The sequence below is a fragment of the Cornus florida genome, unplaced genomic scaffold (assembly GCF_030987335.1).
Source record: "Cornus florida cultivar Cherokee Brave unplaced genomic scaffold, ASM3098733v1 CherokeeBrave_3.0.0_Hap2_Chr09, whole genome shotgun sequence".
Lineage (NCBI taxonomy): Eukaryota > Viridiplantae > Streptophyta > Magnoliopsida > Cornales > Cornaceae > Cornus > Cornus florida.
Window position 1 is genome coordinate 77,751,087 of NW_026775579.1, and position 19,545 is coordinate 77,770,631.

The following is a 19,545-nucleotide window of genomic DNA, read 5'->3' on the forward strand; positions in this document are numbered from 1 at the left end:
ACCTTGAAGATTGAAAAGTGGACAAAAGCACCCCTTGAAGCCAACTGGCATAATAAATTGACCAAATTGCCCTTTGACCATTTAGTTGACCTTTTTAACTTTATAAGTTAATAAATTGAACAAAACTACCTCTTATGAACAAACCGTCACAATGTTAGGAATACAGACTACATATATATATATATATATATATATATATATATATATACATCCTGGAACAAATTAATAAATTGGACGAGAGTACCCATGTGTGAATTAATAACAAAATTTTTGGTAAAAAAAATACCATTTGTTTTCATTCAGCCACAATTTCTCAAAATAACAAAATTAATAACAAAATTGCATATTTCTTTTGCTGTAATAAAATTTTAATTTCTTACAAAAAGAAAAAAGTTTGACCTATCTAAAAGGGTGTCTATGGGTGCTACTTATCCTACTTATATCTGTCAATGTTGTTCAATTTTGCCTTAAAAAAATTGTGAGATATTATGGATGGGTTATTCTCTGAATGATGTCTTTCAAGAGCTAGTTGATGCCACTGGGTGTTACTTCGCTTTGTAACCCACATTGAATTCACTATTTTAGTTATTTTCCATTCCATTTTATGGTAATAACAAAATTGATAACCCCCATTTGTTAAAATAAAAAATTAAAAAAAAATTAATTTCATTCTGTCACAATTTATCAAAATAAAAAAATTTTGGTAAAAAAAAAAAAATCACAAATTAGTAAAGAAAATAATTTTAAAAAACCCATATTTAGAAAACTGCATAAAGAAAACCCCATATTTTCTGTACATTATTTTTTTGCAAGAAAATCCCATTTTAGTAAAGAAAACTGGAACGAAATTTTCTGTACAATTTTTTGTAAGAAAATCCCATTTTAGTAAAGAAAACAAGAATGAAAATTTTGTTTTAAAAAAAACCCATATTTGTTTGTAAATTAATAGATAATATATTAAATAAAAGAGGAACAAAATTTTGTAAAAAAAGAAAAAGAAAAAACAGGTCTAATATTTTGCAATTCACGGGTTGTTAATCTGACGCCAAGTGGCATTAATTTGTGGCCCTAAAATTTCAGGGGCAATTGCGTCATTTGACATATCTAATATTTTGTAATAAATAAGAATTTAGTATTAAGGGGCAATTTTGTCTTTTCATATGATTTAAGACTTTGTTTGGATGAAATTTTTTCAAGGGGGTGTCATTGTCCCAAAAAATAGGTAACTTTCATCTACGTGTCTTCTAGCAAACTTCAGGGGTGATTGTAGGTGCAAAATTTCACTCAACCAATAACAATTAAGAGAAATAAAACAACTCACTCAATCAGCAATAAAAATAACCAAGAACAGTATATAAAAAAGCGTAGAATTGCTTGGATGCCTGGATCCCTTTTATTGGAGGTCTTGGCCTCTATTTATACATAAAAAAGTAGTAGAATTATGGTAGGACTCGCATTGCTTGTCCTCCAATTCTTTCCATGTATGACTTTCTTTACAATTAGAATTCTTTCCATTATTTAATTTTCCATGCACAGAATTTGCTTTGTGTAGAACTTCCTATTGCAAAGCCTTCCTTCTATGGTAAATCCTTCAACTTATAGGATTTGTCCAATCTTGAATAACTGGGCTGGTTATACCTTTAATCGGCTGGGCTTGAATAACGGGCCGGATGTTGATATTAGCAAATCGGGTTGATAACGTTTTGATTCGGCCTGGATAAAGGTTGGAGGGCAAATAACAGTGATCATGGGCTAAGAATACATTCAATTTGGGCTTGAGCATGATGGGCCTTTGAAAGACAAATTTGCATCCGTGATGACGTGGAGTAATCTTATTAGAGGGGATTTTTTCCCTCCACACTTTGCCCCCAATTCCTCTTTAATTGGACTACAGCTCCTAATTAAAAGGGAATTGAAGTTGTGCAGTTACCACTTTTGCACGAGGCGTTTCCAGTTGTGTCTATTGTTATTCTCACTCAAGGACTTCTTCAAGACTTGCTTTTGTTCTTACTGCGCTCGTTTCGTCCCTTGCGTTCTTCACATTCTCATATCACTAGGTTAGTTCTTCATCTTCTTATTTCAATCTTGCATTATGAGTACTTCGACTACTCCTGATCATGTAGAAATCGCGGATTTTGAATCCATGCTCTTGTCTTCTTCTAACCTCATTAGGGTTCCTCCTCTTAGGGTTTCTAACTTCCTTAGATCTGCAAATGACCCGACCAATCAGCCGGGTATTTCTCCATTCCAGGCTGAGACATCCACCTCTAGGTCGGATAATGTTTTTACTAACGAAGAGAGAAATGCAATTTTATCTGTTCGTCGTATTAAGTTTTCCATTGAATCCATAATAGAGGATTTTGAGATTCCCGAGGAGGTAGGAATTGTAGAATACCCCAAGGGCACCGATTTTTGTGCCGGTGAGGGCGTCGGCGATGACGAGTTGCTCCTCTCTGTTGGGCACCTTAACACTCTTCGATTCCCCCTTCACCCTTGTTATCATTTAGTTTTTAACAAATTAGGGATTGCACCCCTACAAGTAAACCCTAACTTCTTCCGAATAATCTTGGCATTCCTAGCTCGCCGAAGGCTGAAGAGTCTTGATCTGACTCTTGCTGACTTGCTGATTACTTATGCTATTTTCAAGCACGGGACCGAACCTGGTCGCTTTTACTTTACTTCTTCCTCGCACCAGAGGATATGTACAAACCTCTCTTCCTTTGAAAAGAAGTGGATAGAGAGGATGATAACCGTTAAGGGAAATGGGCTGTATCTCAATCGAGCAAGCTCCCAATCCCACGCAAGTTTGGGAAGCTAGGTATAGATTATGCCCCCTCTCTACATAAAAATTGTTCTGGTTGTTTCTCATGTCAAGTTTTACTCTTTCGGTATACTTATGAATTTTTTGGTCTTGTTTTAGTGACATTCCCTTCCTCTATTGCTAAGAAGAGACTTTCCTTTCTTGAAAAGAAAGTCTAGTGCGAGCCCCCTTCTATTGAGGATTTGCTTACCTCGGCAAACCTTAAGGAAATCGCATCCAGAGTTGAAGCTGTAGACCTCATGGATTTGCCTCTTCCGACCTTCGATAGTTTCCCAATGACTGAGGAAGGAAAACAGAGGGTTGAGGCCCTAAAGAAGAAAGCTGCTGAAAGACCGGCCCTTAGCAGTTATCAGGTCGAATGAGCATGAGACAGAGGTCGATGAGCCTCCTCTGAAGAAGACTAGGCCCAATCCATCTTCCTCTGGCAGGAGTAAGACTCCTTCTAAGAGTAAGGGGAAAAAAGCTGAAGAGACTGAGCCAGAGGATGAAGTCAGAGCATATGTTCTGGCTAAAATTGGGCACCTTCCTTTTCTTAGGGCTGATAAATCGGTCCTGCACTCTGGTGATTCTATGATCACCGATCCATCAGCTGCATTGGTGGTTGCCCAGGGAATGTGGTTCCCCAAAGACGAGAAGATTATCGGCAGAATGGGACTGGAATAGTTACTTCCATCTGCCCCCGTTCGCGCCATAGAGGTCTGTTCCTTCTTCCTTCCTTGCTCTTTTAGTTCTTGCTTCCACTATACTTACATTGTTATCTCTGTTGTTTGATGATGTAGGGTCTATATCATACTATGGCCCTGTGTGCCACTGCTGAGGTGCAATATCTCTCAATCAAGAGAAGCTAGAGAAAGACCTTGGCAATAATGAGAAGAAAGCCTCGAACGCATCCCTGAATGCGAAGATTGCTTCTAAAGCAAGGGATGCCTACAAGAAGCGCTTGGCTGAGTCTGCAACTAAGGTGGAGATGTTGGAGGCTGAAGTCCAGCGCTTGACTGAGTCAATTTAAACTTGTGTCACTGCTGGGAGACAGATGCAAGGCCGTTACTCCACTTTGGTGCGCTTGTCTAGTGCAAAAGCTTACCAGTCCGACTTCAATCAAGGCTCAGGCCCCAAAACGATGGATCCTGATACCTTTGATGCAAACATAGGGGTGTCCATCCCTTACGATGAGGGTCCGAAGGCTCAGGAGGCTGAGGTGCTTTTTGCATCCTCCAAGCTCATCAACTCCTGTAACTCCTGGTCCTTCAATTCCTCCAACCTCAAGCTCTACTGTAGTGGATGCTTTTGATTCTGCTCCCTTCGATCTGATATCTGAGGATTGCTTCTTCCTATAGTGTTTTAATTGTCAAGGGAACCTTTCTTGCCATGGAATTATATGGAGTATATATGTATATACTTGTTATTTCCTGTGTGTTTTCGCTATAGGACCAATGTATAACGGGCCTTACACTAGCGTGAGGCTTGTGAAGGAAATACCCATGAAGTATTTTCCTCAGCGTTGATCATAAAAGAGGAGATACTCTGAACCGGATACTTAGGGTCCGAAGCTTTTTGAACCGGACACCTGGGGTCCGAAGCGAATTATTCCCCAGCGTTGAGCCTGTGTGGGAATGTGCTGAGCCGGACACTTAGGGTCCGAAGCATCTTATTCCTCGGCGCTGAACCTGAGAGGAAGCTTTGCTGAACTGGGCACTTTGGGTCCGAACTGATTTCATTCCTTGGCGTTGAGCCTGAGAGGAAACTTTGATGAGCCGGACACTTTGGGTCCGAAGTGAATTGTTCCTCGGCGCTGAGCCTGAGAGGAAACTTTGCTGAGTAGGACACTTTGGGTCCGAAGCGTTTTATTCCTCGGCGCTGAGCCTAAGAGGAAGTATGCTGAGCTGGACACTTAGGGTCCGAAGCGTTTTCTTCCTCGGCGCAGAGCCTGAGAGGAAGTATGCTGAGCCGGACACTTAGGGTCCGAAGCGTTTTCTTCCTCGGCGCTGAGCCTGAGAGGAAGTATGCTGAGCAGGACACTTAGGGTCCGAAGCGTTTTCTTCCTCGGCGCTGAGCCTGAGAGGAAGTATGCTGAGCAGGACACTTAGGGTCCGAAGCGTTTTCTTCCTCGGCGTTGAGCCTAAGAGGAAGTATGCTGAGCCGGACACTTAGGGTCCGAAGCGTTTTCTTCCTCGGCGCTGAGCCTGAGAGGAAGTATGCTGAGCCGGACACTTAGGGTCCGAAGCGTTTTCTTCCTCGGCGCTGAGCCTGAGAGGAAGTATGCTGAGCCAGACACTTTGTGTCCGAAGCGAATTATTCCCCAGCGCTGAGCCTGAGAGGTAAAATGCTGAATTTGGACACCTAAGGTCCGAAATGATTAGTTCCTTGATTTCTGTATTCGCCTTAGAGGAATTTTATTGATGCCCTCGGACTCTTGAGGTCCGAGGCTTATATTTACTTTGATACATTCGGACTCTTAGGGTCAGAAGCTTGTGGTTTTTTGGCTTTGCGCCTTAAAGGAATTTATACTGATACTGTCTAAGGTGATAGTATTTACTAAGGATAACTTCCTTAGCTTGTGGGCTGCCCTCAGTCTGGATCGGTACACTTCTTCTAACTCTTGGTCGTCCTCTGATCTCCTATGTATTGTATGAATGAATTTTACTTGATTGCCCTCCACTTTCCGAGGGTTGACCTCCCGAGGCTTCACGTACTCTTTGGTGTGAGGTAGTCTGATAACTTACCTCTGGTTATCATGTTTTTCACTTGCTGCCTAAGGGATCTGCAATCATTAGTTGTATGCTGTCTAAGGGATCTGCAATCATTAGTTGTATGCTGCCTAAGGGATCTGCAATCATTAGTTGTATGCCCGTAATCCCTAATCCCTATGGTAGGCGCAGTGTTTGTTCATGTCCCTTTGCTCCAAGGGTTGCCTCATTGGCTGATGGGCTGCGAATCTCACCTTATTTTCTTGGAATAGTCGAGCCCAGGTGGTACGAAGAGGTGTGAACCTTTCATCTATCCTTTTCCTCTTCTCAAGTACCGGAGCGACCGGTGCTGACGCATGCTGGCTTCTTTAACTTTTTGAACTTGAAACTTTTTCCCGAGGCTTATTCTCCACTGTGATGAGGGTGGCATATTGTGCTCGGTGGGCTACATTCTCCTCAAATCGAAAGTATGTCTGTGCTCTATCATTGAGAGTCTACATGTTTGGAGGGGAATATTTGAATGTCTCTATAGTGAGATAATATATATTCTTCGGACTCGTGGGTTCGAAGATTTCAAAAGTAAGAGAATATATTTTCTTTTCTTAATAGCTCTTTAGGGCTACTTATCTTGCCCTCATTACAGAAGGTATTGCCCCCATTAAGGAAAGAAAAATATGTCTCGTTGCTGTTTTCATGAAAGTTTATTTATCGGCACTATTTTGTGCCTTACAAAATTTTTACATGAAAATTTAACCTTCGATTTATTTGAGTTCGAGGTAATTTTTATGTAATTTTATTCCTCGGCAGCTCTTTGTGCCTTTAGAGGAATTTGAAGTCTTTGGACTCTTGAGGTCCGAAGATGAATTTTCATCCTCGGCAGCTCGTTGTGCCTGAGAGGAAATTTGAAGTCTTCAGACTCTTGAGTTCCGAAGATGAAAATCCTCGTCGTGCCTTAGAGGAAATTTAGACTCTTCGAACTCTTGAGGTCTGAAGATGAATTTTCTTCCTCGGCAGCTCGTTGTGCCTTAGAGGAAATTTGGAGTCTTCGGACTCTTGAGGTCCGAAGATAAATTTTTTTCCTCGGCAGCTCGTTGTGCCCTAGAGGAAATTTGGAGTCCTCAAACTCTTGAGGTCCGAAGATGAGTTTTCTTCCTCGGCAGCTCGTTGTGCCTTTAAAGGAATTTGAAGTCTTCGGACTCTTGAGGTTCGAAGATGAATTTTTTGTGGTTAGGCTTGCCCCCGCTTTTTGGTGCTTTGACGCCACATATAGTATAACTGTATAGTTGGACTATTTGTCACTTCACTTGGGGATTGATCTTTATTGCAATGCGAATAAATCAAACCCAAATATTAAGCAACCTACGAACACAGAGCAAATACAAAGTTATTTGTAAGCAAAGTTATCAGTAGCATGCAAAATGATGACACGTAGCATATAGCAACTGATTGATGGAAAGTAAGAATTTTAAGAACTTCTTATATATCACAATTGAATTTGTAACTAGAAATTCTAATTAGCAATAAGTATTTACTCGCTCTTGTTTATTAAGTATATTGAAATTACTCAATGTATGTAATATTTTAGGACTTCAAGTAATAGACTAACTAGCACAGCTCGTGCATTCAATAATGCCTCTGGCCTCAGATCTTTATTCAATTGTAAATTTCAGAAGTCAATGTAGAGGGTCAAAATCTTCTTTTAGTTGAGTAGTGATGAAGTTGTGCATCCCTCTGAAGGGTCTGAACCAACAATATCAAGTGATGTGGTCCTAAGGCTCTGTTTAATTATCAACCTTCAGTGAACAACTAATGGGTATAATCTAAAATTTTGCTCAAAGTGTGAGCAAAACAGCTAGTGAATATAACTAAAATTACAATGCTGAAAATCCTTGATGAAGGAGAGAGGGATGAATCCGTAGAGGATTATAAATCAATAGAGTATACTGAATAAGCAATTTGGTTTAAACTAAGTCATAAATCTTTATATATAATGAGCGTCTACATGAATAACAAAATATGATTGCATCATGTGCAAATATATATAATATGTATTTTTAACAAAAATTCGTATCATGAAAAGCTTAACCCAGATTGTAAAAATCAAAGTTAGGAAACTTATCTGATTAGAGAGATAGAAAGATTCGCGTCTGAAAAGGCCTGGGATGTTTGAAATGCCCGGCCGATGAGTCTGCTAAAGTTTGTGGCGTTGAGCGGCAACCCATTTTTAAAAATTTTCTAAAAGCCTTTATTTCGCCGTTAGCCTTAAAAAAATAGAATGCTAGGAAGAACTTTGCCGACCTAAAAGACCGCCTTCTTCAGGTTCTTGGAAGACCAAGCTATTTTGGAAGACAAAGCTTTGAGTGCTCCAAAATGAGTCCCCACTTCGATTTTTTTTTCCCCGAACTAGGTTACCACAGAACTAGTTCTCAAATGAGGTTACAAAGCGGGTTTAGTTCTGAACTAATCCTAAATTGGGATAGTTTTACCTTTGCAGCCAAACAGTAGCTATTAGTTTATATATATATATATATATATATATAACTGATAAAGGTAGCAATCAACAGAGGAAGTGAGCGAGGAGAAGCTTAGATGTGATGGACGACGGGCTGTTCCGCTTGTGGGCGATGGCTCGGCGAGGATGAATATGGCCGACAAGCTCACTGCAGAGATGGACAGCTAGTGAGATGAACACCGCCGACAAGACAGAACCACGAGCTTGGAGAGGGAACACCGCCGGCGAGACAAATCCAAGAGCTTGGTGAGGATTTGCGGCCGGCGATGATGGAGGCAGCGGTACAGAGTGCAGACAGGTGGTTCGGTTGGGATGAGCTCCGGTCCGATTGTGAGGAAGCAGCTTCAGCGGTACACCGGCGAGCTTGGCCGGTGGTGACAATCATCTGCTCATCTCTACTAGTTACACACCAATACTCTGCAATGTAGAATGTTTATTCTCCGGTATACTCTGTAACAAAATAATAGTCCTACGAAGATTCCGCTAGTAGATCCAAATTATTTCGAGGAGCCTCCAACCCACCAACATGTCTTTTGTGTGCAAGAACTTTCTTGGCCATGCCAGAGCTAAAAACTTGTTTCACACCCTAGCTCAAATTCCAGAACTTGTAACCATATAATCGCCAAGAGTTTGTGAAATTCCAAGCAACAAATCCTCTGAACTTGACTATCATCAAGTGCATTGAAGATAAAAAGTAGCTGATTGACAGAGGATAATCGCTGAAAAGTGGAAGTTCAAAGCTGGGTCTGGTTTGAAATTGAAACCAGAATGATGACGATGATGAAAACAATAATAATTGAAGAAAAAGTATGCTTTTAGTATGAGAGTCCATTGCTGGAATGCTGTAATCCGAAAGAATCCTCAAAACCTTAGTCACAATCGCCAGACTATTGCTCGAAAATTCGACCGAATGTTCGATCAAACCGTTCAATTCGTTCTACAAAGTGGTGGCAATTGTCGTGACATGTAAGTGCCGAGATCAACCATGTCCTCGCGTCCTCAATTCTGGACAGTGACAGTAATTTCTTGTCGTCGTTTACCCCGTCATTAAGGATATCGAATCGTTGGGCAATCGAAAGCGTTTTCAAAAACGCTTTGACAAACAATCAACGCTTTCTTGGCTCGTTCGTTGCTGATCTTGGAGAGCAATGCTTCAGGCAACGACGACACCTTCACGAGCTCGTTGAGAGCCATGTGCAGAGACAGCTTGAAGATCTCTTTCGGGTCGGTGGTGGTCTCCTCTGCTACCAATGCTCTTGATGCAAGAATCTAGGTACTGGGTCACGTTACACACTGCCTTGACAGACGCGGAAGGTGTTATCGGAGAAGCAGAAACTTCATCAGAATCGGAGTTAGACTTCTTAGCACCAATGACGACGCCGGCGATGACAGCCACTAGAAAGACCGCGGCGACTACGAGGTAGATGACATGATTGTGGGTCTTTTGCCGAAATGCTTGGTCGTCGCTGACCTTGCCGTAGGTTTTGATGGACTTGATTGAGTCCATACTAGTAAGAGAGAAGAATGTGGTTTGTGCAAAGATAGAGAGAAGAAAGATGACTATGAACTTTCGGCGGTGCACCGGCGGGCTTGGCCGGTAGTGACGATCTAGGTCGCTGGGGTGATGGCAACTTGTGCAACTGTAAGCGACGGTTTGGCTTAGATGAAGGCGATTCGTGACAGATCAAATGAGAATGACGACGAGCATGGGCCTGATGGCGGTGCAGCGACGATAACTCGGTTGACCTCGGTCGGTGAAACGGACGATGGTGGCCAGCGACTGTGGCTGGGCTTGATGGCATCCGGCTCGAATGGATTCTGTTCCACCTTAGAGCTTAAATCAGAGATTGATTAATGATATTTGTAAAAACAATGATGCTGTGATTCACTTTTGTGTCCAGAAATCTACTAAAATTAAGGCTAAAAATGTTGACAAAAACTGCGAATTGTCTATTGTGACATCAGACTCGTCACAGTGCTGGATGTATCATGTGGAAATATATATATATAATGATGTATATATGTATAATATGTATTTAATTTTTAACAAGGATTTAACTATAAGAATCAAGTTGAGACTTGACATGGGAAACTTATCTTATTAGAAACCCATCACCAATGGGTGTTGAGCTGTGATTAAAATGTGTTGGCCGGATCTATATCCTTCGGTAGATCCTTCGGCTGTGTGAGGAACACGGTGCGTTGGGTTGTCTGAAAATCCTTTGGTCGTGTGTGGAACACGAGCTTCGAATGTCTGAAAAGGGTTGGATTCAAATCCATACTCTCCTTCGACTTCGTCACGTTGTTGAATTTTGGAATTGGGACTTGGAGTGACTTTTGTGTTTTCTCCGATTCCCACAGACGGCGCCAAAGTGTAGGTGCAAAATTTCACTCAACCAATAACAATTAAGAGAAATAAAACAACTCACTCAATCAGCAATAAAAATAACCAAGAACAGTATATAAAAAAGCGTAGAATTGCTTGGATGCCTGGATCCCTTTTATTGGAGGTCTTGGCCTCTATTTATACATAAAAAAGTAGTAGAATTATGGTAGGACTCGCATTGCTTGTCCTCCAATTCTTTCCATGTATGACTTTCTTTACAATTAGAATTCTTTCCATTATTAATTTTCCATGCACAGAATTTGCTTTGTGTAGAACTTCCTATTGCAAAGCCTTCCTTCTATGGTAAATCCTTCAACTTATAGGATTTGTCCAATCTTGAATAACTGGGCTGGTTATACCTTTAATCGGCTGGGCTTGAATAACGGGCCGGATGTTGATATTAGCAAATCGGGTTGATAACCTTTTGATTCGGCCTGGATAAAGGTTGGAGGGCAAATAACAGTGATCATGGGCTAAGAATACATTCAATTTGGGCTTGAGCATGACGGGCCTTTGAAAGACAAATTTGCATCCGTGATGACGTGGAGTAATCTTATTAGAGGGGATTTTTTCCCTCCACAGTGATGCTGTACTTTATCCTTGAAAGTATTTCTTGTTCTCTCGATCTATTTCTCTGCCCTAATAACTATGATTCGATTTAATCTAAGATCGGAAGCCGGCCATGCATCAATCATTATTCCGGCCATTGCTATGGGCTACGAATTTACCCAATCACGTTCGAATCACACAAATCACTAATTCTCTCAATTCCATTACGGGTGATTTAAATTTTGTCACTTTCAAAATGCTTATGCAGTCATCTGCATTTTCCGCAGCACATATTGGGCCTGGTCTCATCTCAGGCTATTTCAAGGATGGGCTCAAAACAAGGCTGACGCAGAGCCTGGTCCAACTTCACTGGTGACAATGTAAAACACGCGTTCTCAAGTGCGCGTGAACGTACCTCCCTTTCCCAAAAAAACTAAAGTGAAAAGAAAAAAAAAAAAATCAAAACTCAAAACTCAAAAAACGTGCATCATAAAATAATGGAGTACTAATATAAATAAAAAATTCTCAGCTCCCTTTCATTGAGGTCCAAAACACCAGCTGCGTACCGAGAATTTTTTATTAGCTGGTCAAATTTGTAATGTAAAAATAAATCTAAATAAAAATAATTATAAATTACTAAATGTATAAAATTAGAAAAATAATACTCCGGTATAAAATAAAAACTATATTTGATTTTTTTTTTTTTTTAAACATATTCCTTAACCTCTGGACTTCTAAAAATAAGAAGTAAAAGATTCAAATCCAGATTTCCTCTAAATTTTAGGACATTACATGTTCAAATATTAAGTATTTTAAAATTAACTATTTATAAGAACTACTACTCTATTATTTAAGAAATTTTACAAAAACAAAAAATAAATAAATAATTGTTTTCCAATCCTGACAGCAACATCACATCACATCAAAGCAACACAGAAATCGATCAAAATGAAAACTGAAACAAGAAAGATGAGAATACAACAAAACAGAATAAACACACCACCAATTATAATGCTATCACCCGCCAACAACGATATTATCCACAAAAGAAACACAATTCATCCAAAATCCAAATAAGAACAATATATCTCTCTCTATATATACTCCTATATAGATTAAACATACGCATATACATATATCTATATACACATTAGACCCACGATTTCTATGGTGGCATGGCGTATTGTTGCTCATGCCACCTATTCACCGCCGATATGACTCAATCCTTTGCTGCCGGAGCAACCCGTCTTTGTTCCCTCAAGTCTCACCAATTCAGGAACACCAAAATTTCCGGGTTCAAATTCGAGTTCTTGTTGCAGAAGAAGGTGCGGCTGTCGGAACGGCGTCGTCTCATCTCCATCGTCAGTGCGGAGCTCTCGAGCTCCGTCTCTGCGAACATTAGTTTAGACTCCCAGGTGATTTTGTCATTGTGTTCTATATACATATGTGTGTGTCTTTGTAGGTGTACAAATGTGTTTGATGAAATGACTGACTAAGCTGTGGGTGTAAGTTTTTTTTAGTTATATTTGCTTTGTTTCAATTGAGGGTATTGTTTAGATTTTGATAATTGGATTGTGTTTAGATTTTGATAATTGGGTTGCAATTAGATGTTTGTTGACTCAATAGGGGGAGAATGATTGCATTGCTTGTTTTCATCTTTGAGGGTGCATGCTTTAATTGAATTATAATGTACTATATTGCCAATAAAATTCATTTCCTGCTGTTTGGTATATGGCACAGCAATATTACAACTAGATTATTGTTGATTTTACCTGTGGGGTCAAAATCTAATGTACTATATTACCAATAAATTTCATTTCCTGCTGTTTGGCATATAGCATGGGCATATTACAACTATCTTGTTGATAATTTTACCTATGGGGTCAAATTCTTGAGACCCTTTAATTAATTGGGACTTGAACCATCTGCTGAAGTCAAATTGTTTAGCCGGGAATGTCCAGATCAGAAGGAGATAGGGAGATCATCCCTATTCAGCTTCATTCTAGCTTACTCTTTGCGTCAATTTAGCTAGTGTCTTCTGTTTATGAGTTTGAATATCTGAAAGCATTAATTGGTTAATTTTCTTGAATTTTTTCCTAATATTTTCCCATTTGGCTCGATAAACTGTTTTACACAACAATTCTAATAATAATAACAATTATTATTATTATTTCGTAGAAAGCAGTGGAAGATCTCAATGTAAGTTGAATGTAGTTGAAGTGTTAAAGTTCTGATTAACGTTGCCTGGTAAAATGACAGGTGACAAAAACTTGATGCGGTCTTCTTCACTAAAAGATCCTAGTTTGCTGAAAGACTATTTTTCTTGTTTTTCCACTATAAACAGATAGTTTGAAATTGTTTGGCTATAGAACACTGATTGTGTAAACTGGTCGTTGAATAAAATAAACTGAAATTTGGTTTTAATCTGCTCTTAAGCTTAAAAAAATTTCAAGTTGCGTTGTGAGTTTTTTGTGACATGCTTCCACTAAAATGCTCCTTGAGGTTATTATTATGCATCTTTCCATCCCATGCTGATATTGCACGTAACACTTGGATTTTAACACTGCTTCCCCCCCTCCCTTTCCTGCTATGGTAAATTGTTTTCCCTTTAATATACCTCGTATGATAGTGCTTGGCTGTGGATGTGTCCTTTTGTAGAAGAGATTATGAGTTGATTGCTCTATATTGTAGACTGACACAGCTTTATTTGGTTTTGGAGACTGTCCAGTCTCGTGATTTATCAAAATTGCCTTGGATTGGCCCTCTGCCTGGGGATATTGCAGAAGTTGAGGGTTATTGTAGAATCTTTAGAGCTGCTGAACGGCTCCATAATGCATTAATGGAGACGTTGTGCAATCCATTGACTGGTGAATGTAGTGTTTCGTACAGTTTCCAATCAGAGGATAAACCATTATTGGAGGATAAAGTAGTGTCTGTTCTTGGTTGCATGGTATGTCTCCTAAATAAAGGAAGGGAGGATGTTCTTTCTGGAAGATCTTCCATTATTAATTCGTTTCGTGCTTCAGATCTCAATGTAATAGATGATAAACTGCCACCACTTGCCATTTTTAGGGGTGAGATGAAAAGGTACTGTGAGAGCTTACATGTTGCTCTTGAAAACTATTTGACCCCTGATGATATTCGAAGCTCGGATGTCTGGACTAAACTGCAGAGGTTGAAGAATATTTGCTATGATTCTGGCTTTCCCCGTGGGGATGGTTATCCTTGCCATTCGTTGTTTGCAAACTGGAATCCAGTTTATATCTCCACAGTGAAAGATGATATAGAACCAACAGATTCTGAAACTGCTTTTTGGAAGGGGGGTCAGGTAACAGAAGAAGGTATGCAGTGGCTAATAGAGAAAGGATTTAAAACAATTGTAGATCTCAGAGCAGAGATTGTAAATGATATTTTTTATCAACTAGCACTTGACGATGCTATTTTGTCTGGAAAAGTTGAACTGGTCAAACTTCCAGTTGAAGTTGGCACCGTACCTTCAATGGAGCAGGTTGAGAAGTTTTCAGCTATAGTGTCTGATTCAACCAAAAAGCCCGTATATCTCCACAGTAAGGAAGGAATGCAGAGAACTTTTGCTATGGTGTCTAGATGGAGGCAATACATGGCTCGCTATGCATCCCAGTTAATTTCCAATCACTCAGTCACTGCCTCTGACATTCCATCACGAGATAAAAGAAGAATGGAAGAATTGCACATCCCATCAAACTTTGGAGAAGATAAAGCCTTTGACAATGGGAATGGACTTCTGCAAGAGAAATCGGATGCAGCTCATAGTGCCAAAGTACAATTTCTCAACCAGGTCTCTCCGGCCACAGAAAACAAATCTCAGAGCAGTAATGGGGCCTATAACGGCATCGTCTCTCACAAAGGCTCCACTTCAAGGCAAACATTTGATGGCAATGCAGTGGAGTCTTTACTGGACTTCTGCTTTGAACTCAACCCTCTTGAGTCCCAGCTACCCCCTTGTGATTTATTCTCCAGAAAGGAGATGTCCAGGTTTTTTAGAAATAAGAAAATTTCACCTCCCACTTACATTAATTATCAATGGAAAAGGTTGGAGACAATCTCTGAATCAAGAGACAACTGTTATGGTGAAGTTCAGAGAAGTGGCATCACCGAGACCAATCCTGAATCAAGGCTTATGGAAACAAGAAGTTCAAATGGTTCACCAAATGGTAAGAACTTATCCTTGGAGCCTCATAGTCCTCCTGCAAGTAATGGGACTTATCTAGGTCGTAATGGCTATGTGCCCTCTCTCCGCACTTCAAATGGACTTGTTACAAGGGAAAGTCATGCCATGAGTAAAATGGATGATCCTACGAGTACAACCATTGAGTTAAATAATAATTTTATTTCGAAAACCATCACAGAAGATAAGAGGAACAATATTGAAGGCTCCACAGCTTTGGATGATGATGAATTGGGGATTATTGAAGGAAATATGTGTGCTTCTGCAACTGGTGTTGTGCGGGTGCAGTCAAGAAAGAAAGCACAGATGTTCTTAGTACGGACAGATGGAATCTCTTGTACGAGAGAAAAGGTAACAGAATCTTCCTTAGCTTTCACTCATCCTAGCACCCAGCAGCAGATGCTTATGTGGAAAACTACACCAAGAACTGTATTGTTGTTGAAGAAATTGGGCCAAGAACTTATGGAAGAAGCCAAAGAGGTAGCATTTCATAATCTCGCTAATTAACTCAAAAGGAAATACTCTTTGTTGTGATATAATCTGTCGGTATTATTGAGTTGATACCTGTTTCCCCCCTTTTCTTTCTTCCCACTCCTTGATCTTGATGGTGCACTCTTGAGGGCAAAGTACTACATCAAGGAAGAATATGTGTATCATTGGGACTGAAAAAATATGCAAAGAAGGGAAAGCAGAGACTGGAATGTTGTATTAGGCAGTGCAAGTATTTGTTACAGTCATTGTTCTTGGCATCTGGTTTTATCACAATGAAGACATGATAAACCACCTTTTGTTCTCATTAATCTTCATATAATTGTGTTCAATCATATTAAATCTGGTAAGTTATGCTGAATTTATATTCTTTTTCTGAACATATTTGGTACTGATTTTATTTTCTCTATTTGAGGTGGTAAAAAGTATGACTTATTGTGCACCAACACCAGATCGGTTCAACTTTTATATATATTTTGTGCATGTCAAGGTTGGGCTGCAACCTACCCCCATGGTGCACTTTAATGATATTTTAATTTGGAAATATTTTTTTGAAAATTACAACTGGCAGATGCATCCTATTGTCATTTTCGAGAGCTAGTTGACATGTGACTTGATACTGCTGTATAGAACCATGGATATGTGTGACTTTCCGTGTCTTACTCGAGCTTCCTCTCCCTAAACAACTTGAGTTGAGATCAGTTTGAAGATTTAAAAGATTTTAGTATCTTGAGCGAAAGGTTTTTAGGCAACATCAGTTTTAGCTATACCATCTGGCCTCTGTGTGGTTTTTTCATGCTTTCCATTCTGTGATTTTTATGTATGACAAACAGCTTGAGATGAACTTACTATACTAGACCTAAACCATTCTTGTTACTCGTGAGGTGGAAGGCCTGTTAATCTGTCCCTAAAATGATTCGTTTTGATGTACATGCTTTTAAGTTTAGTTCACTTTTATGATTTTATATGATTCTATTGAGAAGAGCAGGAAATTTCCATTATGGTATTACCCAAACTTTTTTGCTCTTCCCAACGGAGGGATGTCTAGCTTGAGATGTTGATTTTTTCGGAGGTATTCTGACTATTATATGTCTGCTTCTCCTACTTGGAAGAGGGTCTGTGTAATTACTTCATCAGCAGCTGTATGTGCTTGTTCAATCATTCGTATATTTCTTTTTTAGCCATTGAACATAATTCTTTTTTTCTGTACTGCAGGTTGCCTCATTCTTGTATCACCAAGAGAAAATGAATGTTCTTGTTGAACCTGAGGTACATGATATATTTGCAAGAATCCCAGGGTTTGGGTTTGTTCAGACCTTTTATAGTCAAGATACCAGGTACTAGAACTCCTTGACTTGAAGTGCAAAAGCATTTCTACGTTCTGCATACAATTTATGTTGAGAGTTTTTCTCACCTTACGGCTTATGTTATGTCCTTGGCAGTGATCTTCATGAGAGGGTTGATTTTGTAGCCTGCTTGGGAGGGGACGGGGTTATACTCCACGCATCAAATTTATTTAGGGGTGCTGTTCCCCCTGTTGTATCATTTAATCTTGGATCTCTTGGATTTCTCACTTCTCATACTGTAAGCTTCTTAACTCAACTCTGCGATTGAACATTTTGCCCCCTTTACAAAAAAAATTGCCTTTTCAATTATCTTGCATTTCCTTTCTTACAGTTTGAAGGCTATAGGCAGGACTTAAGACAAGTTATCCATGGGAACAACACAGCGGATGGTGTTTATATAACTCTCAGAATGCGTCTCCGCTGTGAAATTTTTCGAAATGGAAAAGCAATGCCCGGGAAAGTATTTGACATTCTGAATGAGGTTGTGGTTGATCGTGGTTCTAATCCATACCTTTCCAAAATTGAATGCTATGAACATGACCGCCTTATAACAAAGGTATGGTCAATCTCCTCAACCAAGCCCTTAGCATTCAAATAGTAAACCAAGTTATATTTGCTTGTGCTCAACAATGCTAATAACAAAGTCAAAATTTATTCTAATCTTTGAGTGCAACCACTGTTTTTGCTGCATTTCTCACCTAAACTTCGAAATATCAGAAAATGTTTTTTTAACCCTTATGAAATTGTCAATCATTTATTTGATAGGTGCAAGGTGATGGAGTTATAGTAGCCACACCTACTGGAAGTACAGCTTACTCTACAGCTGCAGGAGGTTCCATGGTAAGATAGCCTTCTCAAATTTTGGGTTTTGTTGCCTTAGAAATCCTATTAAAGCTTGATACAGTATAAATTTGTTAGTTCTGGGAGTCAACTTTAACAATTTGTTCTTCCATTGCTGAGTGCAAGTTTAATTTCCTTTCATTTGCCTTCAGTAACATCAGTAATTCTTGATTTATTCTGTCCTTGTTGGGATTTGAACTGAGTTGTAAATTTATTGATGTTATTCTCTTCTTGCTGTCATCTACTGATGTTATATATGGCTGCAGGATACTGACAGAATAAATGAAAGATGGGATACTGCCTAATAGGAAAATAACTTGGACTCAGTTATAAATTTAGACCATAATTGATGTTGTGCAACAATTTGGATTATTGGTTTTGCCTGTCAGTAATTCTTGATTTATGTTGCCTTTTTATTTGTAAAATCTATGTATGTTTTTAATAATGTTTAATCTGTAATGCAGGTGCATCCAAACGTCCCTTGCATGCTATTTACACCAATCTGCCCACATTCCCTCTCATTCAGACCTGTCATACTTCCTGATTCTGCACGGCTTGAATTAAAGGTGAACTCATTTTGTATTCTATAACCATTACATATCTTCAAAAAGATATAGTTAAACAGCTCTACTTTCTCATTTATATATATTGATGTGCCCCAATGTTGAACCATCTCTTTCCCTCTCTTTAGAGGCAGTCATAGATTCTTGATTCCTATATAATTTCTGATTTCATTGCTCCACATAGCTCGTTGACTTATGCTTTTTCTGTCTTTGGCAACATGTACATGATTGTTGTTTTCATTAATATTCTTCGCTTTTGGAGGTTCTGATTTGTATATGTATATATATATTTGTGTGTGAACCAGATCCCAGAGAATGCAAGAAGCAATGCATGGGTCTCATTTGATGGGAAGAGAAGGCAACAACTCTCTAGAGGGGATTCTGTTCGGATATGTATGAGTCAGCATCCGCTTCCAACCGTCAACAAATCTGATCAAACGGGTGATTGGTTTCACAGCTTGATTCGCTGTCTAAATTGGAACGAAAGACTAGATCAGAAAGCCCTTTGAAGCCTCTCAAGACCTAGTCCATCGTCGGGTGGTTGTAAATTGCTAGCTAGCTAGTTGTACACAGTATAGGTCAAAAAGAATTACAATCCAGCTCTGAAAGAGCTCATATGATTTCATTTCCCGCATTGGCTCTCTTATTTGGAGATAGTGTGTCCTCTCTCTCTTCTCTCAAATGTTTTCATATTCTAAATGTAATTGTATGCTGGCTATATGAGAATATAGGTTTAATCTTACACTTCTCATGTGTGTACTGCATCAAATTGCGTTTTATTTCAACGCCAAGTGCATTGACTATGTGGCCACAAAGCCAACCCTGATCAAACAATACAGTGCAACATTGGTATTGTAGTCCCATGGTTCATATCTTCGGTTCAAGTCTTATAATGACAAATTGAGTGGATGTGTTGTAAATATATAGTTATAATACATTGGCTCCAAGGTATTGCAATTCCTAAACATGCAAGTAGAAGATGTGCAAAAATCACACACCAAACATAGAGGCAAGAGATTTCACTATGTAACGAAATACAAGATGTACAAGTCTCTCAAACTCTAGAAATTGATTTGAAATCTCTCCAAAATAGAAAAATGAGTCAAAATTATTTTTGCATGCGATGCGGCCTGGTCCAAACTCAC

At 39.3% G+C, this 19,545-nt stretch overlaps 1 protein-coding gene across 2 annotated transcripts; it reads left to right on the top strand.

Annotated features, from left to right (window-relative positions):
• Nucleotides 1–11,897: 11,897 nt before the first annotated feature.
• LOC132274492 (NAD kinase 2, chloroplastic) lies at nt 11,898–19,148 on the top strand. Of its 2 annotated transcripts, none has more exons than XM_059775760.1 (8): nt 11,898–12,370; nt 13,675–15,642; nt 16,867–16,988; nt 17,094–17,235; nt 17,329–17,553; nt 17,763–17,837; nt 18,302–18,403; nt 18,706–19,148. In XM_059775760.1, exons 1-8 carry the CDS (start codon nt 12,131–12,133, stop codon nt 18,907–18,909), a joined length of 3,078 nt encoding a protein of 1,025 aa, XP_059631743.1. In that variant the 5' UTR covers nt 11,898–12,130; the 3' UTR covers nt 18,910–19,148. The 2 variants fall into 2 exon arrangements, with proteins under 2 accessions (XP_059631743.1, XP_059631744.1); XM_059775761.1 differs by having other exon boundaries at nt 13,684–15,642.
• Nucleotides 19,149–19,545: the final 397 nt, after the last annotated feature.

Coding starts and splice junctions, on each gene's coding strand:
- LOC132274492 (XM_059775760.1), top strand. CDS start 12,131: ATGGCGTATTGTTGCTCATGCCACCTATTCACCGCCGATATGACTCAA. Junction 17,838..18,301: donor CAGCTGCAGGAGGTTCCATG/GTAAGATAGCCT, acceptor TCTGTAATGCAG/GTGCATCCAAACGTCCCTTG. Junction 18,404..18,705: donor CTGCACGGCTTGAATTAAAG/GTGAACTCATTT, acceptor TGTGTGAACCAG/ATCCCAGAGAATGCAAGAAG.